The sequence below is a fragment of the Xiphophorus couchianus genome, chromosome 20 (assembly GCF_001444195.1).
Source record: "Xiphophorus couchianus chromosome 20, X_couchianus-1.0, whole genome shotgun sequence".
In the NCBI taxonomy this organism is placed as follows: Eukaryota; Metazoa; Chordata; class Actinopteri; order Cyprinodontiformes; family Poeciliidae; genus Xiphophorus; species Xiphophorus couchianus.
In genome coordinates this window covers 10,118,872-10,143,174 of record NC_040247.1, presented here as the reverse complement: position 1 = coordinate 10,143,174, position 24,303 = coordinate 10,118,872, and the positions used below count along the sequence as shown (strand labels likewise).

The following is a 24,303-nucleotide window of genomic DNA, read 5'->3' as shown; positions in this document are numbered from 1 at the left end:
GATGTCAGGTATAATTTACCTTCAGGCTGGTGAGGAGATCCAGCAGAACTTTATATTATGCAGCACATTCACACTGAATCCTGCTGGCAGTAATATAAAAAGAAGCCAAACATCATTTTACAGTCAGTTTGGGACAATTTTTCCTTTCAAGCTGCTGGTTTTGCAGAAAAAAAAATATTGTGTAGCACTTAAATTTCCATATTTTAAGGTGATGAAGTTTTATTACCATGTAATAAAAAGGCCAGTTGTCTTAATTATCTGGCTAACCTTCTGAACATGCTGAGGTCTTCGTGTGTGATGCTTTTGTAGAAACATAACTAAAAGCTCAAATGTATTCTTTGTTTGGCACAGAGAGAAAAAACAGAAAATTCATGATATCAAAAACAACATAAAAGAAGCTATAGAGGTAAGAAATTACTCTTTTCTGTGTGAGATTCACATGGATCATATGTAATGTGTGTGTTGTATCACAGTGTAAAGCAGCTCTGATTTACTGTCTTTCTTCTGCTCTCTCCGTCCAGACCATTGTGGCTGCCATGAACACACTCACGCCTCCATGCCAGTTAGCATGTCCTGCAAACCAGTCCTGGATCAATTACGTCCTGAGCCTAGTAAACCAGAAGGACTTTGATTTTCCTTCAGTAAGTTGGTAAACTTTCTAAATTAGCATATCGTCTAATGGCAGTCTTTCTAGGGCTACCTGATGAAACTAATTCTCATTTGTTAGACTTTGTTTTGTTGCTAAATTAAGCAAAACATTTGACGCAGATTTACTAAAGTAAAGATACAGATTTATTCTGTTTTTGCATTTTTGTCAGGTTTAATAAATGTTTCAAAATAACAAACACATTTTGATGTCAGATAATCTGAATAAAAAAATCGTTCAAATCTGCAAATACTTTGGTTCACCTTCTAGCAATGCTTATAATTGCCTACCTTAATAGCTTATATTCCAAATATATGTTTAATATTCATTCATAAGCACAGTGGAAACATTTTGATGCTACTGAAGAAGCTAATATTAAAAGTTTTTCTTATTCCTGCTCTTTGGGGCACAGCCAATCAATGACAAGGAAAATGAATTGCCTGCTTTGCAAACGCCAAACAGTAACCTGTCAAGTAGCATTGTGTCTTTTTAGTTCAGCTTCCCCAACCTGCATTTTAAACCGCAGTTCTGCCATGTTGATGGCACAGCTTGTTCCACATATAACCAAATGCACATTTAGCATGTTCATTTTGTAGCCAACTGAATTATGTCATGCCTGCAATGAAATGTTTGTAAATTACCTAAATCAACCTGTTTCTGCTTTTTCTACTCTCACAACTTCTTATGATATTGGAGCAGCCATCAGAGGCTGAAGAGACTGAGGCTAAAACCTGAAAGCGCTAGCATGTGACGACTAAAATTGTTCTGCCAGCTTGAGATACACAATGGGGAAAAAAGAGCAGGGCAGAGCTAGTCCATAATTGTGGCGTCTGGTATCTATATAGATGATATGAGGACGAGTACCTCTTAAAAATCTTTAAAAACCTTTAAAAACACATCTGTGGCTGAATGCTTACAGCTGAAAAGTTAATAGCTTTCCGAGACCTCACTCAGGGCGTGAAATGTCAAAATTGCTGTAGGGCTATTTCTAAGGTACTTTCAGGTGGCAATTTATAACTGTAATGTTACGGAAACATTATTTTTCACAAACAAAGTTTTAGTGTATGCAAGATATTAACATGTAGAAACAAAGTCTAGAGTATCAGGTCTTCACTGCTGAATTCTGCAGCTGTTCTGCCTGGTTGTGCTGTAGGTAAACGTCTCACACCTTTTGTTTGTGTGGTGCTTCAGTAATTAGCAGTTTTGCTTCCACATGGGAGGCTTTCAGCTGAATGAGCCTCTCACCTGAGAGATCCAAGCTGCTGATTATCTCTAATAAACTTAAATATGTCCAGAGGGACGGAGGTTACGGAGACACAAGGACTCCGAGGGACTCACCTGAGGAGCCCTCAGCTTTCAGGTTCCACTGTTGAGCCATATGTTCACTTTCTAGATGGTAATCGTAAACTTTCATTCATTCTCAAAAAATATCTTCACTTCTGGATAACTGTATCAAAAAATCAAATATCTCATACAGGTAAAACGGAACAAGTGACAATAGGAAATGGTAAAACTGACACATAGTTTTATCGCTGTTTTTTATGAGGTTTATTTTAATGTCTTCCTTGTATTTTTTATTTTTTATTATTTTTCCAAGCATGTCTGCTTCACCTTTAAGCGACCGGCTTCTTTCTCGTATATTTTTGTCATTTACAACTGAGCTTCTGGTGAAGAGTGAGCGTGTTTGTACGTAAGCAAAAGGAAGTTTCCTGATATTGCCTCTGTTACGTCATGGCAAATTTATTATGTTTGCCTATCTCACCCTGACTCTCCCCTCTGCCATTTGTCAGTTGGTCAGCAGACTTTTGCTGTGGACCAGCTGGAAGGAGGACTAGAACTAGAAGTATTTTTCTTTTATCATTTTAGCATTGATGATCATAGCAGGTATAAAGATGATCACTCTACTAACGTTGTTGGATTGCTGTCAGTGGTGTTAATGATCAAAATGACTTTGTGGCTATTGAGGGAAGAGAATGAATCAGAAACTCTGATAGGCCCAGCTCCTCCACCTCCTTCTCATCTGTAAACTCCTCTTCCTGTTCTCCCTTGCTTTTGGCCAGAGGGCATTCTGGAAACCAGTTAAACTGGTTGGCTCTGCCTTCAGCAGGGGTGGGAGAGAGGAAAGCCTGAAGCATGGTAGCTCTTTCACATATTTGTAATCCTTTATTTCCTTGGAAGCTTTCAGTCTAATCAATAACCTTGATAGTTAATGTGCTCATCTGCAGGAATTTGATATTGTTTCTCTGGTAAATCCAAAGAAACATGCTATGCCTTCATAAATTTAGCTTGTGGAGATGATCCATATTTTGGACTGATAATTACTCATTTTCTTCTTGGCTCTAGATCCTTCTCTGTATACAAAATAATGCAATCACAGATTTAAATGCTTCTGAAAATTATCAGGAAGAGAAACAGCACAGACAGGTCTTGCATGTGTGTGTACAGTCAAAACTCTGACATGGTACATTTTGTACAGCAACAAAGTCAGTAAACTTTGAGTTGGTTGTAAGAAATATAGAGGGTCGTTTAAAAAACACAGATTCTTGACAAAGATAATTGAAGGTGTGTTCATAATTTCTTTTTTAAAGAGCATAAAAGTAGAAATGTCACAATGATCAATTACCTATTACATTGCAGGGGTGCCAATTATGTCACTTTTAAATGGTTGTATCAGAGTTTCTGACAAAACTTGACTCTCATCACTTGTTTTTGTTGTTGGAGTCTTGTGGTTTTTATGTCCATTGCACCCACAGTGAGATGTGGGAAGAGAATTTGCAAGGATTTAAAATTGTGAACTGTCTTTGTGCGCACGGCTCATAAAGCTGTTGCACAGGCCGTGCGTGTTATTTTGTTATTATTATGAATCTGGATTTTTCTTCACACTAAGTGTTTTTGTCCTTTTACAGTGATGTTCAAAATGAAAGTGACACTGTATTGGCTGCTGAGGTTTCCCCTTCTGACTGGGTCATGTGACCTGCTGTCCTACCAGATACCTTTTGATTTAAGGGAGAGTTGTCTAGAGAGCAGCTGAAACATCAGGTATCAAAAGTTACAATCAAAGCAAAATGCCAATTTTATGAACCTTTAGAACTACAGTAAATTATCAACAAGTCACATCAAAACTGAGATTAAACATATTAGAATTATCATAGCACTTTATTTTACAGAGAGCATCGTCAGTCAAAGCAAAGAAAATGAAATTAGCGCAAAATGTAGCAAACTGGGTTGGATCAGATACATGCTTATAGAGACATATGGCTATCCTGTAGAAACTCAAGTCGGGAGAAAATGTCTGTTGCTGTTTAGAGGAACTGACATGGCAGCATCTAGAACGTCATTTATAAGAGAATGGGACACTATCACTAATGTAGGTCATCCAGAAGAGATTAGGTGTGTTATTTTACTACTACTGTACAGCAACTGAGTTTTAAGGCTCGTGTGTACGTGAGCAAACAAGCATTTTGACCATATTATTGCTTTAAGCTATATAAACAGGATTTTGGGTCCCTTTAATTCCTCAAGCAAATTGCACCAACTCTGTAAATTCTTACTAACTCTGTAAATTCAAAGCATTGAAACATCTTTCTGAGGGATGTAGCATTGTTAAAATAGCCTAGATTTGTGGTGTGATCACACAGAAGTACAAGGTATTCAAAAAAGTAAGTTTTTGCATCATAAGGCCTTTATTTAGAAATGTTCATACATTTCTGAGTTACTAATCTTTGTGGTAATTTTTATTCTTTGATAATGCACAATAAAAAGGTTTGGACTTACTGATCACTTGATTTCTGGTTGAAACAAAATATAGCTTCATCTTCTGCCACTTATAATAAATGTTTTTCAGAGTATTATTGAAAATGTAATTGTAATTTACTGTAATAAATCGAAGGTTTTTGAAAAATTTGTTCAAGTAACTATGTGTGAATATTAATACTTTCTGAAAGAATGAAAAAACCTGAAAATACAAAAATGTTAGTGATACAACAAAATGTTAAATACAACATTTTATTTTCTCACTGGTCTTTAGATAGTTTTATTCTAGTTAGTATCATTATCTCTTCATTGTGTTTTATAAATCATCAAACTTTAAGAGTATTTCAAACACCTTCTTACCACTTAGGGAGTATTAAATCTGAATTAATGCTCTCTCTCTCTTTAACTTTTTTTTATACTCATAAGCATTTAAGTAATTTTTATTTCACTGGAAGAAAGAAAAAAGCTATCTGTTTGCATCACTGCTTTAAGTACAATTAAAAATAAATCATGAATTGTAGTTTTGTTAAGTTGTAGGACGTCTGTCCAGAATTTAAGACCATTGCCCCTTAAAGCATTTACAAACTTTAATCTGACTTTTTGTTGTTGCTTTTGGAGTAATAGTTCTTCCTCTCACTGTCCTTTCAGTCCGTGTGGGTACAGGACTCGTTTTGCTCTGGATAATGATACTGACACACACCGACCAGCCGAAAACCTGCATCTTCACATGATCTTTTGCTTTTCTTCTGGTGTTGATGCACAAATTTAACTCAAAAACCCGTTTGTTTATAAGAGACACAGCCTTTCCATTTTCTGCGTAATATAATGACTGGACATTTCAGTTATGTTTATAGGTCCATATAATTGATTCAGCGAATGAACATGGCGCCTTCAGGCATCTGGCAATTGAACATAGTGAAGAACTAGACATGCGGAGGTCCACAATTCACTCTGAACTGATCAGACAGCAATAAAGAAATGGTTAGGTTTTTGTATGCAATATATGTAAATATCTGGTTTCAGTTGTATGTTGAGGTGTTCAGAAAGTCTGATCATCTCTCTATTGTTTTTTCCCCCACTGCTTCTACTGCTTATTAGGGCAATAAGCAGTATTTATCACACATCCATAAGCTTTAGAACAAATAAAATGACAAATTATCATTTTAAACTTGTCAAATTTTTTTTTTTACTTTATTTAAATTTTATCATGAGATGTTTATTTTCTGTTGCTTAGCAGAGTATACTGATTAACTGTATGGCTCATAATGGCTTATTTTTGCTCGACTGACCAACAGCAGATTGTAGAGATAGGCCTCTGTAGTGACAGCCAAGCCTTTTGTCAGTACAAAGCTCCCCGTTTCTTCATGAACCCGGTGAACCGCTCTGTTTCCTGCCGCTGCCAGAGCCTGCTCATCTGCTGCTTCTCTCCAAGCCGACTTTAAAATCCAAAGTTAGCTAGGGAGTGTATCTTGCCTCCCGCCATCTGTCCATAAACTCTTTCACCTATAAAGGAGCAGACGAGAAATACAGTTATAAGCATGGGACTCATAAACTACATAAAGCAGCCCTGTGCAAATGCGTTTTATTGTAAACCTTGCAATTATTTTCTCAGCTGGGTTACATTTAACCATTGCCTTCATAGATGAATGTAGTTTTTCCTACTTAAGCCCAAAATTGTCCTATTTCCACATAAGATGACAAATAATGTCTTCAAACCAGTGTTTGATACTTTTCAAAATTTCAGTAAATTTATTGCAATCATTTTTTTAATGGTTGCAACCGTTATTGTCTCAGGTTGTCACCTCATGTTTTAGTTGCTGAGAACTGTATTTACTCAGATACTTTACACGTACAAGTCAAAAGTCTTTTGTCTCAGACCCATATTTGTGCTTTCAGGAGTTTTATGACCACACAAAGACTCTCTGGCATGATGAAGGTGTGCGGGCATGCTGGGAAAGATCCAACGAATATCAGCTCATCGACTGCGCCCAGTAGTAAGTCCTTTTTTTCAGTCTTTTTTTTTTTCTTTCTTTCTCCCTCCTGCAAACCTTTGCTGCTGTTAATTGACCCATCTGCATCTTCAAGGATACATTTTGTGGACCATTTTCTAAATCTACAGGCAATTATTGCATGTAAATTGAAATGTTGCTATACTACCTATACATAACAAGGTAATTAAAGGAATTTGTGTTTTTTATTATGTTCCTATGTTCCAATAATGCTTCTTTGTAAAGAAAATGGATTTACAGGTTGATAAGCAGACGTCAGTATGTGTGTCACAACCAGAAAAAATATTTTCAGCCAATGTCATGCAGCTTTTTTTGGAGGCAGTGTGATGCCTCATCTCTTTGAGTTGGGAGTTTTCGTCACTGAAGGCAAATTAGGTGCAGAGAAATATTGGGTTGAGCTTCCATACCTCCATTGATAATGACAGACTTTCATCCTCCAAGATGTTGATACTTGCCCCCATAGAGCATGCTTTATCAGGGATTACCACCAGAATTTGGGAATGTAGAGGGTGGAATGGCCTGCCTGCAGTCCTGACCTCACCCCCATTGAACATTTGTGGGATTAGCCCGGGTGCGCTCTTTGTGCTTAAATGACCAGCACAGCCACATTGGCTGACTTGACTACAAATGCAGGTTGAGAAATGGGATTCTATCAGACAGTAGTGTGTGACCAAGCTGGTGACCAGCTTCAGGTGGAAGTGGCAGGCTGTTCTTGTTGTGTAGGATTCTCCAACAAATAAGTCATGTTTTTGTCCTTTTGTCATCCATTGGAATAAAAGATACGAAACAAGTCAACAGCAGAATAAGCTATTGTGGATTTTAGAAATGCTCAACTGTTTTGCTCAGCTCAAATTGAACCAACTTTTGGTTATACTTATGCTCAAATTGTTTTTATTTTCAACATGAAGACAGATTTTTTTTTAAACCAATGTTCTAATAAAAAAATAGACTTTTTAGCAATTTTTTTGGCATAGAATACTGTAATTCCATGACTTGTAACCTGAATATATTTTTTACTTTTTTTTTTACTGCAGAAAGTCATTTTATTTACAAAGTTAATACACATTTCTTGTAATCATACAGAGGTAAAATTAGGTCAAAACAGCTCTTAAATGAGCATATAATTAGCCATTCGTTTCTAACACTAAATGGAAATGGCTTCTTAATGACATTAAAAGCAGCACTTTGCTCTGTAGTGACACTGAATGCAGCATTGAGGCTACCATGACAGAAGTGTGTTGCTGGATCATAGTTTCCCTCCTTTGAACCGTCTCTAATTCTTTAGATTTTTGTTGTGTTGCTGTTGTTTTTTTACATGCTGCCTTTGTACATTGTCAGTGGTATATTATTGCAGGGAAATGGCTCTGATGCTGCTTGTCTGTTTGTGTTAATTAACAGATTAGCCATTTGCTAAACTCATCTTGGATGGCTGATGTAAAACAACAAAGATTGGTGGCTGATCCCATTTGATCGGTTCTTGCTGTTTCTAATTTAATGTGTTTTATCCATGCATTGTAACTTGGCTTGCTGGGTCACATCATCTTCAGATCCTTCTAAAAATATTTATCACTGCCTATTTAAAAAGTACTAACATCAAAGATAACTTAATATGCATTAGATTTGCAGCCAATTGGCACCAAAGAAAATGAATGGCTCTTCTAGATTGGCTGCTTTGCATGTATGTCAAGAAATATTATTGCGTCTTGGTATTTCAGCTTCCTAAATGAAGTTTTCTTGTGAACATTTTAGATAAAAATGTTATGCAAAATTTGGCTATTCACAAAAATCTGTGACATATGTTTGGTCATATGTTTCTGCAACTTGTACCTGATAGAGGGATGTTTCGTATCTGCCTTGACAATATTGGCTCATAATCTGCTATAAAGCAATTGTATTATATGAGTCTAGCAAATTATATCAGCAGGTCACAAAGTGTTGTTTTTGTTTTAAGGAGAAGTGTCATATTCCAATAGAGTTAATTTCCTCAAACAGGAATCAGAATTATAATAAATAAAAAGACACCAATAAAAAGTTTTGAAAATTTTATTTCATTAAATTTAATTGGCTGTGAAATTGGATACGTTTTTGACTCCGTATCTATTTAGTATACCAAAATACCTAATTATGCAGAAAAATAAAATGATAAACAATAAGTATATGAGTGGGAAATAGCAACAGGAAATGTGGGTACGTATTGGTGCAGGAGTGAACAAACCTGGACTGAGCAACTTGTCTGACTATAAACAACAGATCTGAATGGAATAAGTGAAAGTTGACATAAATGAAGTTAGTTTGTGGGTTTTAAGTTTTTGAATATGTCTTCCTTGATGGAAAGCATTTTCAGCTTCCTCACTGCTGTGTGCTACGTTACACTTCTTTGCTGGCAAACAAGTTACATTTTTCTTTCATGTAACTGACGAGTTCATGCTGCATGGCTTCAGGTTGTTGACAGTAAGACTGGCATCATACGAGCGTGTTGTACAACCTGAACTTTTAGTTTGAAATGATGAAGCGCAGTAGTATGTGTGCAGAGAAGAGTTTGAAAAACGTTCCTGTTTCCTGCTAGTGTCTGTGTGATTCTGTACAATACTATGGCATGCATTTAAAGAACACAGTTATTTTGGTGAGTGATGTATTGCATTTCTTTATTTTAGTTGGTTTAGCATCTCTTTCAGTAATATTGAAAACATATAAACATCTGCCTTTTTGTTGAGTGATGCAACTTGGCTTCACTTGACTTCCAGTTCAATAATTCATTCATATTTTGTAGATATTAGTTGGCAATTTTTTTATTTTAGACTACAGACTTGTTTAGTTGGTCCTTAAAGGAAGTATGTGTCCACTGGGTTGTTTTCTAATTATTAAAAGATTGCAGGGCTTTTTTTTTTTATTTCAACAAAGGAAATTGCTGAATTTGTCATGCAGTAGGGATGACCTGAACTGATCAGATGACATTTCCTGAACTTGAGATGCACCAGTCGGTGTTATGACCAATTTTAAATATCAAAGTAATCACTTTCATTTGGCAGAAATTTAAGTTGCATGGTATGTTGAATCGCAGTTGAATCCTCATCACAATATTGCAAATGCAATGGTCTGCTTGGGTTTAATATTAGCTAGGATGTTATATTTAAAGTGTAAGGCATTCAGGCTCTAATTTCCCTTAGTGTACCCACCAGATGTATATCTTTAGTGGCTGAGATGCCAAAGCTCAGAGTCATGTTGACATTGTGTAAAACAGAGTAAGAAGCTTGGTTAGGTGAAGACTTCCACAGCACCCAAAATACTGGGGGAACAAACTTTATTAGCAAATCAATGCATTTTAGCTTGTTGCCTTCATTAGGATTACGAAAGAAAGAACCCTGAGTGGAAAATGTGGATAAATTGTTATCAGTAACGTAATTTACAGTTAAATTAAATATTTTCCTTAAGTTGTGGAGCTCTAACACCAGCCCTAATATCCAGTTCTTTAGGAAATTTTACTTACCGGTAAGTAGCTGGAAGATGCATTGCTAGTTTGAGCCTTTGTTATTAATAAACCTAGAAAGTTTCCTTATTATTTATTTTACATTGGCTGTTATACTTCCAAGTGAACTGACTTAACAAATTAAAGTTGTTGATATACATGTTGGACCGAACTTGTGAAGCTATTGATATATTTAAGTGTGTACTGGTGCTGAGTTATCACAGAAATTTGTCATTCATTGCATTTTTGTCTGTTTAACAAAAAGAAATGTTTTAAACCAATGCAGCTGTTTGTCTGTATCAAATCGGTATCTGTTGACTTCAGATATTTGCATCGGTATCAGAAGTGGAAAATAGTGGATCGGTGCATCCCTAGTGAAAAAGTCTGATATGAGTCACACATGGGGGAAATAAAGTGGGCTGAGTCGCATTAGCCTGTGTGAACGTAGCATTAGACTTGGGGGAAAAATGCATGTTTTTGTGTGTCCCTGACATGTTGCATGCTTGGCTACAGGTGTCTGTTGGTTTACTGTTTACTGGCCTTCAGAGATGTGATAGCTGAGAAAGTTTAGGGCAGTTGACAGAGCAAAGGACTGAAAAGGAGGTAATAATCAGACTCTCCTCTCATGTCCTCTCTTCTCCTCATTCCTTCTCTTCTCTACTCTTCTTCTCCTCTCTCCTCTCCTCTCCTCGTTATGGATCAGATGCTGGGCTGGGTGGCCAGACCGGAAGTGCTCCCCTCCCCCCTCCGTATGCTTATGTAAACGGAGAAGCGGAGAAAAAGAGAGGGAAGAGCTATTTTTAACCCAGGCAGGCTGCAGAAGGAGAAAGAATGAGCGAGTGTGTTAGGAGGGAGACAACTTCAGCATTATTGATGAAGGTTGTTAGCATTAAATGGAAATGTCAACCCTGAATCAGCACCAGACAAAGTCATCCCCCCACCCTCCTTTTTTTGTTTATAAAAGGTGAATGACATCGCCCACTTTATGCCATAATAAAAAATGGAGGAAAAAAAGGGAGAAGTTGAATGAGTTGTGATGCTTTTTCATCTGTGTGCTGAAGAGGAAGTCACTGAAGCTTCCCTGGCTGCCTTTTTGCTCAGTCATCCTCCTGTGTGATCTTGTTGAATATTTTTTCTTTAGCAAACCATGTTATATGGCATCATCTTGAATGGTGTTGTTGCAAGGATAGTGTTGCCCTTGATTTCACGAGGATGTGTTGAGTTCAGTTGCTGTCAATGTACCCAGTTCACATCCAAGGTCCAAAGAGCGTGACAAGACTCAGGCATGGGTTTGTTTTAACTCCGAAACGAGGCCTGATTGCAAGTCAATCTCTGACCAAAACAGTCTCCGTGCTTTTATTCAATAAAGTCTATGTGTTCTTGTTTAAAAAGCTTTTTTTTGGCTTTCAGAAATATGAATAAGTCAGATAAACATCCTTTGCATCAGCATTGCCTTTAGAAAATGGCGATAGTGGCTTTAGAAATGAGAGTATTCCTCGTCATGAGATTTGAAAAAGCCCCAGCACATATTACTATTTCTTAGCTTGTTGGAATAAAAAAGCAAGTCATAATGGCGTTTCACCTCATGAGCATGATTCGCTGGTTGGCAGATTTAGTTAACTTGAGACGGTGCCAGACGTGCCGCCTCTGTTTCCAGTCAAACCTGACTGCACGTCTCTTTTGTGCGATGTCATCAATCTTTCTCGTTCATTTCTGTCTGACTGCTTCATAGCCAAATTCTGAGCTGTTCTGTTTTAAATGAGAAGAAAGGGAAGACATTTGTGGCTGAAGTGAGAAGCAAACAAAGGAAATAAATGCTAACACATGGGGTCCTAAAGGAGCTTTTGAAAAGCAAGCACATCATGGGATGCTGCTGACCTGCCGCAGACAGGAGATATATTTGGAGCAGCAGACAAAGCTGCACAAAACATTGAACCATTTTATTCTCTGGGAGAGTGTCACCATGTTTACCTGATGGGTTTTGAGAATTATTAGCATAAGACAAACGGGGCAATCTTTAACGACTTCTTGTCCCTATCTTTGGATTTGGCTTTTAAAGTAACAAACATAGTACCTTACAAAAGTATTCAGACCCCTTTTTGGTATGTATGTGCTTTATTGAGATTTTATGTGATAGGCCGACACAAAGTACTACATAACAATGAGGTGAAAATAAGATGATGTCAAATTTTCAAAACAGTGACATTCATCTATAATTTTTGTGGACTTTACTCTGATCCCATTAAGTAAAATTCAGAGTAGGTTTGGGCATTTATCGTATTATCATTTATTGTTTTGATTTATTGTTGTCACAATAATCCATAGCAACCAATGCCTTCAGAAGTATCCAAATTAGTAAATGTAGTCCACATGTCTATAGTATCAGTACAAATATATCTGTACAGTGAAAGTTTGTTAGAGAACTTTAGTCAACATGTTGAAGTAGAAACACTTTAATACGGTTGTATATGTTATAGAAAATACTTCTGAAAATGTTGGTTCATAATAGGCTTGTACTTTAAATATGGGGGACAAATAAAACGAGATAAATTTACAATAATTAGTGTAGCCTCAGAGGCCCAATTTGTACATACATTTGATTTTTATGACTCTTGTGACATTTGATCATTAAAAATGCATACTGCACATGTGCAGTTATATAGGAGGAAATCAATTAATTTTATTTATAAAGCACCCTTCACACTAAGAGCAGCTCAAAGTGCTATACATCAAAAACAAGAAACCCACAAAATGAAAAAAAAACATCCAACATAAAAAATTAATATAAAATAGATATATGGATATAACCTAAAATGTGTCATCATTCATTTCTTGACACTAAACTGAAATTTGCTTAATTATATAAAATAATTCTGAAAAATATTTGTTTCACATAATAAACTAAAAAAAACAACAAACTAGGATGACATTTTAAATTATTCAGTTTAATGTCGATGTATAAATAAACACTAGAATACATGGGACAAACACTATAAACTATTAAAGCATTCTGACTTGCTTATGTATTTCATTTATTGTGCGCTGAAATAAATTATTTTTAAATAACAAAAAAAAGCTTTTTGAGGCTTTTGACTAAAGAGATTTGTAGTATGAACTTTTCTGAAACTTTAACAGAAAATAGTTTTATTTTGCTTTTGATCTTGTTATAACAGTATAGTTAAAAATGTTTAACTGCAACATTTTTTTTATTAAAGTTTTTTTTAAATATAATACATGGAGCTTGAATAAAAGGAGGAATTATTAGCTAGGTTTGGACGCTGGCGGGGCGTCTTGGCTGAGTTAGTTATCTGCTCATTGAAGTCGTGTTGCGGCGGCAACGCGCCGTCGGCGTTTTCCCCCCGATGTCCCTCTTCTCCTCTTCACTCTGTCCTTCCTCCCCGCTGATTCTCTCCCTCACAGCTGCATGTGGTGGGACAGAAAATGGACGTGTTGAGTCTCGGACTAGTGGGGATGGGACTGCAGCTGAAGTTGGTGCGGTGTAGCTGTGTAATAAGCTCAGGTGTGTTTGAGAGATGTGACAGTGTTAGCAGATGTGGAGCAGAAGTAGAGTTAAACGTGGAGATGTTTGAGGCGAACACTTTTGGAAACTTTTCTGCCATAGTTTCACCACATTGCTGCTGTCCCGGCTTATTCCTTCCGCAGTTGTTTTATGTTATTCTTGGCTTTCCACTAACTCACTTCAGCTTTTTTTAAACGTTATTTCCTAACTTGCTGTTAGTTTTCAAACATATATTAATTATTCTTGTATGTTACCAAATTTCAAGTTTTTATCTTGATTTTATTTTGTAAACTTCTTTAATCTTTCCATCTTTACTACTTTTCATCTCTCTTTTTTAAATGTTGCAAGTTTGCATTTGTCCTTCATTTTCTTCATGTTTCACATCTTATTTATAGTTATTTTTAGTTTCTCATCGCTCTCAGTTCCTCTTAGCTTTCTTTTTCTAATTTTCAGATGTACATTAAATCTTTTTGGGGTTTTTTCCCCCCCCCATACATCTTGTGCTCTTTTTCTCTTCTCTTCTCGCTAACCCACTCCATTCCAGGCATGGTTCTCTCTCTCTGTACCTCGTTGTTTCTCACTGTATTTCCTCCTCTGTCTCTTTCTCTCTCTCCTGTCCCTCCTTCTTTCTTTCTTTTCTTCTTGTCTTCCTCCCCTGTAGCTTGGTCTTTTCCTTCTTCTCCTTCTTTTTATCTTTCTTTCTGTCTCTCTCTCTCTCTCTCTGTCTCTCTCCAGCTGCACAGGATTTGGAGCCGTTTCTATTTTTAGTGCCTGTGGTTCTGTCACCATGACAACCAAGCTGGAGGCCAGGGCGCCAGGGAGCTATTTTTGGAGCAGCGCTGTAATGTCAGACACAGCCTTCTCTCTCCTTTCTTTCCTCGTCTTTCTCCCGCTCGCCCTTTCACAGGATACGGTTTGTGTGTGAGAATTGGGGTCGGCTGGTGAAGCCTTTGGTTGCGTTGCCTCTCAGGTTGAGGCATTGATGTACAAAGAGGCCGTAAAGCCCCTGGAATCGCTCCCCTCTTCAGGCCATGCTCAGTCTTTTCTCCCCACTCCTACAGGAAGCGCCAAGACCATTTTCTGACTGGACTTGACGCTCTTTAGACGTGCGTTTTAGTTTTGATCTGTGCAGAAATGTGTGTTTTTGAAGCGTACCAAGTTTGAAAGCCTTTTAGTTTTTAAGGACATAAACTTCTTATTTTTTGTCAATTACTATCCATGTTTCTACTATCAAGTATTGATAGTAAATATGTTTAAAAAAAATAGAAAGAAATTAAATCCATTACAGATTAGAAATAAAGTGAACAAATTGTACTTTAGTTTAGATTCATACCCATTTTAACTTTTGGTGTTATAAAGAGATGGCATATGTTTGGGCAATAATTAAACCTCTAATTTTGTGTGATAAATGCTATAAGAAATTCTGTGCTTTGTTGGATTTAAAACCATTTTAGCTTATTCTGTAATTCAAAAAAGTAAATGGTACACAATGAATGAGTATGTAAACGTTAACCAGTTAAATAAACAGCTAGACTAAGATACATGCAAAAAGCTAATTCAGCTCATTGTAGTTGACAGAAGTATTGTGAAACAAATTAAGCTCTTTTGTTTTTCAGAGGGAAATGTTGCAAATATTTAAGCGATGCCTTGTTAAACTTTTAAAAAGCCAGAAAATGTAAATAGTTTGGGGCAGATGTGGAAAGAGGAGCTTTTCACGGACACAGTCCTGCCCGCGAACCTGCCTGTGTGTGAGTCCGCCTGCTTGTCACACAGCGGACCGCGCAGCAGCTCAGATCCGGCAACGTTTTCCAGATGTTTTGCGCTTGTGTCACGCTGAATCATACACTCTGAGAGAAACTTTGTCTAATAAAATTACAAGAAAGTACATTTTTGAATGTAATTAAAATGGTTTTCCTAAATTTCTATTAACATTTTCCTTTAGATGACATTTTTAAAATTAGTTAACCTTTTCTTATGCAGTTTGGTTTTGCAAAAGCAGTTTTTTTTTATTTAAAAAAGATTTAACGCTTTTAAAGTAAATTAAGAAAAAAATTATTTTTCCATGAAAGTAGTGTTTTGGCCAACAGCAGCAGCACAAAGTAGTAAAATCCCATCTTGAGCTGATGGTCTGGTCGTAACCTGAGTAATCCTTAGTCCTGATTCTCCCTCTTTAATAAGTTAAATGCATTTTGGGAGCGTTATCAGCTTTGCTGCTGCTGCTTTTCAGCACGTAAAGATCTCTGCGGTTTTGGTCAAATGTGGAAGTAAAAAATTTAAACAGAACTTAAAAATGCAAAGTGGATCCACTTGAAAGATGCGGCTGTTTTGGAAATATTTTGACAGCAGTCCATTCCTGGTTAACTAAAAACATAAAGAACTTAAAAACGGCTGTTTAAGTTTTCTTTTTGTAATTATTCAAGCTTCAGTTTTTTGCATCCACTTTTTATAATACAGTAGCAAAAACAGAAAATATCAGAAAAAAAACACCACACGGAATGTTTAAAAATAGGTTTGTATCATTTAAATTTAGCTTTCTACGAAATACTCCCTTTTCAGCTGTCTCACCTTCAAATTAGCAACAAAATGACTAAAATACCAGCTGTTATCTTTTGTTGTAAATATTGTGCTATTTTTGCTGTCTAGACGAGTGTCCTGTGTGTATTTCCATGGTTTAAGTTGGCCTGTCTGCTACCCCAGAATAACCCTGGCAGGTTATACATAACACCGCAGACCTCTCTGTTACTGGGGGCAGCCACTTTTATTCAGTTCAACTTACTAGACGCGGTTATTATTGGCACTTGTCCTATTAATAGGGAGAACTGCTAAAAACCGAGCAGTGTGTTTGTGCTGGGAGTGCCGACGCCTCAGAACAGAGCCGCATATAAACACGAGTTTGGCTCGGGAGGCCATGTTAACTCCGTCATGATTGGAGCGACTGTAGTGTTCAGGTTCTGTCACATCCAGCGTATTTATGTCGCTGGGAGCTCAGGAGGCGACTGTTCGGGGAAGGCAGAGTTGGATGATTGCAGGGGATTAGGCAGTGGATGTGAAGCGGCCCGGCTCCACACGGTTCTCCACTTCTGTGTGGGAGCAGCTGAGCCTCGTATCTCTGCAGAGAGCCAGCGGTACCTGACTGACTGCCTGATAAGCAGCTTTAGTGTGTGTTCTGCACATTTGTTCTCTTTTATTCTTCCGCTGTCTCTCAGTTGCATCCTCTTTCTGAACTCACCGTCTCATGGTTGGTCCAGTAACCCGTCCAGTATTTCAGCTTCTGCATTCCCACTCCCTCCCCGCTCTGCTCTGTGGGTTACCTGCTGCCCTAATGTCACATTTCACCCCTGACTGCCACATTCCTGCTTATCTCAGAGGGGAACTTACATACCTGATCTCAAGGAGGCAGCTCCAAACTACCTTCCCACCTTTCTAGTCGTCAACAAATCCAGTGGGTCTAGAGTCAAACAAGGAGGGAAATCTTCCTGTGTCAGCTGCCTGTTTTTAGTAAATACAAATTTTCTTCCAAACTTCTTTTTTGTTAATTCTTGCAGGTTTTTCTTTTTTCTATTGAGCTACTTTTTACTATAAAAACTGTTTCCAGAAATATAGTCTCTGCAAATTGATACCACCTGGGTAAATCTTCCAATTGAGTTTTTGGTTTTATTTTCAGAGTTCATACAGGTTCTTGAAATTCTAGAAATCTTGGATTTCAATTGTTGTTTTTAAAGTTTGGGAAGTGCTTGATTTCTATATAAAATCCTTGTAAGTGCTTGACATTCAAACGGCATAGTTTTGTAATAAAGTGCAATCCAACATTTGATTAAAAGTTTAAATTTGGAAAACATTATTTACAGTTAAAACCGGATTTTTATACACCTAATAAAAAACAAAAATGTCCTTTACTTTCTGAAGTTAAATCAGACCAAACATCTCTTAATTTAGGTTAGTTAGATTCATCAAAATTATTTCTGTTGCTAAATGTCAGAAAACTTAGCAAGAACATTATTTTAGAGATTTTCTTTGTAACATTCTTTTTATATTGTGTTAAGCACTCAGTTTGAGCAGGAATGTCATTTACCATCACAGGATTTGTTTGGATTGTTTCATTGTAATAAATATTTATTATTCCTAATGGCAAACAACTTATTAATCTGTTTAATTGAAATAAAGATGGTCTTATATTTTGTACATTGAAGAAAGTTATTGAAATTGGGTGATTTATTTAGTTAAATTTGTGTTTTGTTTAGGTGCATATGGTGTGTGAGAGAAATAACATTTATATTTTAGTTTACTTTGTTCTTGTATAATGTAAAATACAAGACATTAATAACTGTAACAAATGAAATAATTTAGTAGTGATTAGAAGTTCTTTTTAGTTAATATTTTTTGTTTTCATCTCTGAAGTGTGCTGAGGGAAAAATTTGAAAAGGGCTTTAATTTTACCATAGGAAAATATGACTTCATTTAAAATATATAAGCCCAAAGACAAATAAAACAGAAATATATTTCAATAAATGAGGCAGCAGCACAAATACTGTAAGGAAACTGTTACCTAATTAGCATATTGTCTCACTTAAAGCATTTATTATTAGAGAGCTGCACCAATCATGGAATTAAATGAACAATATTGATTTCTGTCTTTCTATCTAATTTGCTGATTATGATTTTGTTAATTTCTGATTCTTTTTGAAATTACTTTAATGCAAACAAACAGGATTTAGAGAGTTTAGGGTTAATGTTCCTTGACAAAGGTGGACAGAAAATGAAATGATTTGGTACTATTTGTCTCACAGAATATCTTCATGAACTGTATCATATTATTGATGAACTCAAATTGTACTATGTAAGCAGCAAATATGACTGTTTACTGCCTTTTACATTTAAAAGAAAACATTTTAGGAAAAAATTTCACTCTTTCATGTTGGCTGTATGACAAAAACGTGCATTTTAAAAAAGGACCAAATTTCTATTCAATATACGTAAACATATATGCTTATCTTTAAATTAATCTATAAGGCTTTATGATAACCTTTTTTTCTATCTTTTTTGTACTTTTATTGGAAATTTTAACCCAAAAGAACACAAGTTGCATGCATACGGGCACCAAGTTGGCTAAGAATGGGTATTTGTCTGTTGTGAAGCATCTGGCACCTGCATGTTGCAACAGTGTTTTAATGTTATGGTGCAGTAACAAAATTCACACAAACATCCTTGCACCTCTATTAGTCCAAGGGCTTTGCACAGACTTCCATTCATTTTAGTAACTACATTTATGCCAAACCCAGACATTTTCCACAACCCTAACCTACAAGTATATTCCTAATTCTAACCTTTACCAATGTTTTGTTCATGCTATACCTCAAACTTAACTGGTAGAGTTCAGTACAATTGAAAGAAATGAAGATCAGGAAAATGTTTTCTGTTTCTACAAATGACCTCCCTATATTGGTGAAAATGGTTATAATGATCTACTATATTTAGTATATATATATATATATATATATATATATATATATATATACACACACACACACGAACCCATTCGCCTCTCCTCACAAACAGACACCCCCACACACAAACAGGCCTAGAAAGAAGCACGCCACGAAGGTGTACAGTTTTATCAGGTCTGGGTTTTTGTACCCGAACATCCCGAGTGTAACGTAAATGTGTAGGAGGTTTGTATGATGTTGTGACTTCTTTACACTTATAAGTTGAGTATAATTTGCATGATAAGTGACTGATTTCCAATTACATGTTAAGCATAATTTACATGATGATTATTATTAACTGAATTTAACATGATTGTATATAACAGTGGTCCCCAAAGTGTGGGAACCTGAAGTGTTGCAGGTTCCCACAACCTGCAACCTGAAGTGTGAAATAAACTTCAGTGGAGTTTGAAAACAAAATATGTGTATAGGTTTATGTCTGGTTGAACGATGTCTGTGCCCAGTTGATTTATTTTTTCTTTTTTGTTTTTTGTTAATTGTAATCCATAGGGGGACCCAGAAAATCTTTGGGAACCACTGGTATATAATTACAAAGGATCAAGTGAAACATATTTAAGTGCAAGGCATTATTTATTTGGATAGAAGAAGTCTTTTATTTTGAAGAATGCTTAACAGGATCTGGTTCTGTCTTTTGTCACTGTCTTGCCTTCTGTTAATTTCGGTTGCTAGGTTACGAACAGCTGTTGCCTTATGCTGTTTTTTGTAAAAAAAAAAAAACTGAACAAAAATGTTCAGCAAAAGATATCCAAGCCTCTGTGGTGATTGAAGAAGCCTTCACTCCGTAACATATGGTGGCGGTCATCAGATTTTTTTTTTGAATTATGTTCTTCGTAGAAAATATCGGAATCAAGGCCAATGAGTCTCAGTTTGAAAAAATCGGTAGTTGTATTTTCTTTGCTATAATAAAAGTAAAAACTGGTCCCACAGACCCAAGCAACTTACAAGGGTTAATACATTTGTATTTTTTCTTAGAACTCTACTGTATTTTTAATGCTTTTGCTGTAGAAATGTGATTAATATGTTTATTTCTTTTGATTCAAGTCACTACTTCAGCTTTTTGTTATCCATTATCGCATGTCTTTCCTGAAATGTTTTTCATCTTAATGAAGTGTGACATTACAGCCAGTTGAGAAGCACAACTCTGCATGATGGCCAGACTTTATTGTAAACTTGAGACTTCTTGCAACTTCAGACATGGAAACGTGCAGACTGTATGTCTGAGTGCCTTGTGCCTTAAATTATTATTGCTTAATTTGACTTAATCCTTTGATTATTATTTTTTTATATAGATTTTAACAAAAAATAGTACATGAGAAAGACGGAGTAGTCCTTCTTATATATAATAGTATATATTCTCCTCGCTGCTGTTCATTATTGTGTTTTCCTCAATTTGCCTGTAAATGATTCCTTTAAAACACACACATTCAGTTTAGTAGCCTGTTGATTGATTCTTTGCACACTGATTTCTCTTTTTTTAGGAGGGGAGTTTGTTGCCACAACAGTTTAAAGATTTGCTCTCAGTATATCTGAACTGACCTCAGTGTTTCCTCACTCCCCTCACGGCCCTGACTCGATGGAGCAAACACCTCAAAGCAGCTGACTCTGATTCAGCCATCCAGAAAGCGCGAGAGCGACTCGCACCTTGAAAAGCGACAGCACTATCACTCAGTGCAGCAAAACAATTAACATGCCTTTGGGTGGGCAGTCTGCAAATCTGAATGTGCTGTGGGCTTGCATACCCACCCACGCACATACACATAGCCGATTCCACACACACACAAATCCACACTCCTCCTCCTGTACTCATGTACTACTACAGCAGCTCCATTGACGAGGCTCCTCTGGTCTGACAGAGCCAACTGCTGCTGGTGACTCAGACTGGCTGCCTCTAATCTCACAGCAGCTTCAAACACAGCGCCCCCTTGTGGCCGCTCAGTCACAGCCGCTCCAATTGTTCCCATGCTTTCACTATTGACTGTACACAGACTTTGTACGTGTTGGTCGTGCAATAGCAGGACATGTGGGGAATTGTAATCATAGAAACATACACAGCTGTCTTTGTGTGTCAATAGGTTTGTGTAAAAGTTCAGTTCTGATTGTTTTTATTTGTTCTGTTTGCAGCTTCTTAGACAGGATTGATGTGGTGAGGCAGAACGACTACACCCCCACGGATCAGGTAAGATGTACCAGATTTTCCACAAACATCAATCATGCACCTTATTTACAGAACTCAACGAGGAAACGAGTTATTTAATTAGTTGCTTTATTTTGTGTGCACGGGTACTGAGCACACTAGCTCTACTTGCTCACTATTGTGTGTCACTTTCCAATCATTTGTTTTCATTACTAATAACTTCACTTCCCCTTAATGTCACTTCATTTGTGTATTGCTTAGTAGTGAACAAGTACAGATTAATTTTTTTATTTTATTTTGTCACACGTAAATGTTTCATATTATTAAATAAATCTTCATCAGACCATTTCAACCTTAAAAAACCCCAAAAAACTATTACCATTTAAGTGCATGAAAGCCTGAAACAACCTGGTCCAGTGTAGAAAAAGTATTCACTCCCATTATTAAATAATACATTTATCAATCAACCGCATTTATATTTCAGTTTTTAGTCCAGATTTGTTGTTTGTCATATTTGTGAAATCAAGCAATCATTTAGAAAACCTTTCCGACCACAAGAGGTAGGCAAATATGTCAAAAAGCAACAACATCCACAACACAGACAAATTTAAGAGTAGATCTGAAAGGTCATTTCTTCCTATTATGTGACTATTAAAATATTCACCCATTGGATTTTTCACTCTTTTTATTGCTTTTAATAATTAATCATTATTAACAAAATTGGGCCTTTTGACACAAAAATTTGCAAAAAAATAAATAACAAAAGCTGAAAAAAAAACTTTAAAGTGAAAGCCTATTTCTGCTAAATGAGACGGTCACTGTCTCAGGTGATTTCTATTCCACTCATTATGAAAATACTAGCTCCATTTGGCTGGACCTGTGTTGAATTAGGTCAGTCACTTTAAATGGGACAACTATATAAGCACTCACTTATTTGATATTCCACATTTTATTTGTCATTAAGGTGTAGAAGTCAGTTTGATCGCCTCTGAAATCAGACATGCTAATTTGTAAACTAGTTTAACAGAAACCTTTTTAAATTACTTTCAGCTTGTATTTAACCATGACTTCAATGAGAACTTGTCCTGTAAATTATTTTTGTCTGCTTTTATTTAATGCTTCTTATTTATTATTGTTTTACTTTTTGAAGACAGGTAATAATCATATCAATAAAATATAACATTTAAAAGAGGAGAAACCATCCATTCATGCTTTTTCCTAAAGTTGAATAAAGCTCCAAAGTCTTAAGTCTCGTTTTTGTTCAAAGGGGAAAAGATATTGTTGGAAACGCTTTTTTCCCACCAGTTTAGTTCATGCAAAACAAAGACTGTTTAATAAAAGTCTCCTATATTTACAGTTTGCTTTTCCTCCTCTCTTTCAGGACCTATTGAGATGCAGAGTTCTGACGTCTGGGATCTTTGAAACCAGGTTTCAAATCGACAAAGTGAATTTCCAGTAAGTTTGTATTAGGTGATTAAGGTTATAGTCACAATAAAAATGACTTACGTAATATTTACGGTACAAATGCTTATTTATTATCAAAAGCCTTTATTATAAAACCTTTTATTATCACCTGATTCAAATGAAATTTTAACTTCCTGTGTCGCAGTATGTTTGACGTCGGAGGTCAGAGGGATGAACGCCGAAAATGGATCCAGTGTTTTAATGGTTAGATGTCAACTTTACTGCTTTTGACCAAATGAAGATTATTATTCAGATAAAATTTACTATTTAGTTTGACATAGTTTTATTACATACAGGCACTAATATCTGAACATGTGCTATAAATGTGTTTTGGAAATTATGGTTGAGAACGGAAACATGATTTTTTTTTCCCTTAACGTCTGTTTTTTTAACTCTTGTCCAGATGTGACGGCCATCATCTTTGTGGTAGCAAGTAGCAGCTACAACATGGTGATCAGAGAAGACAATCATACCAACAGACTACAGGAAGCGCTAAATCTGTTCAAGAACATTTGGAACAACAGGTCCAGCGGATTTTTGTTTTACTAGATTCAGTAAATAGTAAATGTAAAACAAGCAAATTCTCTCTTTAACTGTGTTGATCTACTCAGTTCTTTCAATACACAAAGTAAAATTCTTGTAGACACTATTACTTATGACTTCATTGTTTTTTTCATGAATACATTTTTTGTCTAATCTAATTCCAGATTTCATAATTTTTCTCCACAGGTGGCTACGGACAATTTCGGTAATCCTCTTCCTGAACAAACAGGATCTTCTAGCTGAGAAGGTTTTGGCGGGAAAATCTAAAATCGAGGAGTATTTTGGAGAATTTGCACGCTACACTACGCCTGATGATGGTGAGTTACCAAACCTTTAGTCAGACGTCTGACCTGCATTTTATGTTTATCTGTACGTGTTGAGCTCTGTTCCAGTGATAATGATACCCACTAAATGTTGAGATTTACTTTAAATTTTCATGTTAAAATATCTTCTCTGAAACAAAACGGATGGTTTTAATAAGTGAAGGTGTGTGTGCTCCATATGTGAAAGGTTGACTGTATTTCTTCCTTTTCAACAGCAATACCAGAACCAGGAGAGGATCCCAGGGTGACCAGAGCAAAGTACTTCATACGGGATGAGTTTTTGGTTCGTGCAAAGGTCGTTTTCTTGGTGACGGGGTTTTTTTTTTTTTTTTAGCACTTTAAACAACCAATTTCTAATTTATTCACAAAACCTTATGATTGACAAGTAAAATAATTCTATTGTATTTTTGTTCTTAGATAAAGCTACTGCATGTGCTCCAGGTTACTTTCCATAGAGAATTCCATTTTATCACTTTTTGCTTATTACAGCAGACGAAGTCCAAATGTATCGGTCCATCTCTCTTTCAATCCCACCATCTCTCACGAACAAGACACTAAAACGGAAACATTTTATTTTACTGTTTAAAATGTCAAGTCTTATTCTAAATAAGCATGTATTTAAAAACTGTTTGAATGTTCTCTAGTAGCGTTTCAGTTAAATAGGATTGAAAGATGAATGTGTACCAAAGCGAATAAACAGTTATGATGGTCATAACTGCATCAAACAAATATTTGGCAATTAAAATCTTAGTAGAAAATAATAATCTTTTTATATAATTAGGTTTACTTTTCTTCTGGTGTTTAATGTAAAACTTTTTCTGAAAACATGTGACCTACTTTTAATGATTTTAGATTTTAGTGCAGTGCATTTTCTTAAGCTTGTAAATCAGCCCAACTTAACACAGTAAAACGTGAAAAAAATTTAACAAAGTTGTAAATTA

The 24,303-nt window shown here is 36.1% G+C and overlaps 1 protein-coding gene across 4 annotated transcripts in view; it reads left to right on the top strand.

The window, feature by feature from the left end:
- LOC114134934 (guanine nucleotide-binding protein G(s) subunit alpha-like) overlaps window positions 1-24,303 on the top strand; it is a 32,354-nt gene that overhangs the window by 5,593 nt on the left and 2,458 nt on the right. For 3 of the 4 annotated variants that reach the window (XM_028001807.1, XM_028001805.1, XM_028001804.1), the window contains 9 exons: window positions 352-406; window positions 522-641; window positions 6,296-6,393; window positions 21,020-21,074; window positions 22,414-22,487; window positions 22,642-22,700; window positions 22,900-23,020; window positions 23,226-23,356; window positions 23,578-23,657. In XM_028001807.1, coding sequence (XP_027857608.1) covers window positions 352-406; window positions 522-641; window positions 6,296-6,393; window positions 21,020-21,074; window positions 22,414-22,487; window positions 22,642-22,700; window positions 22,900-23,020; window positions 23,226-23,356; window positions 23,578-23,657 — 793 coding nt within the window. The remainder of the gene's footprint in view (window positions 1-351; window positions 407-521; window positions 642-6,295; window positions 6,394-21,019; window positions 21,075-22,413; window positions 22,488-22,641; window positions 22,701-22,899; window positions 23,021-23,225; window positions 23,357-23,577; window positions 23,658-24,303) is intronic. The other variant, XM_028001808.1, reaches the window with a different exon arrangement.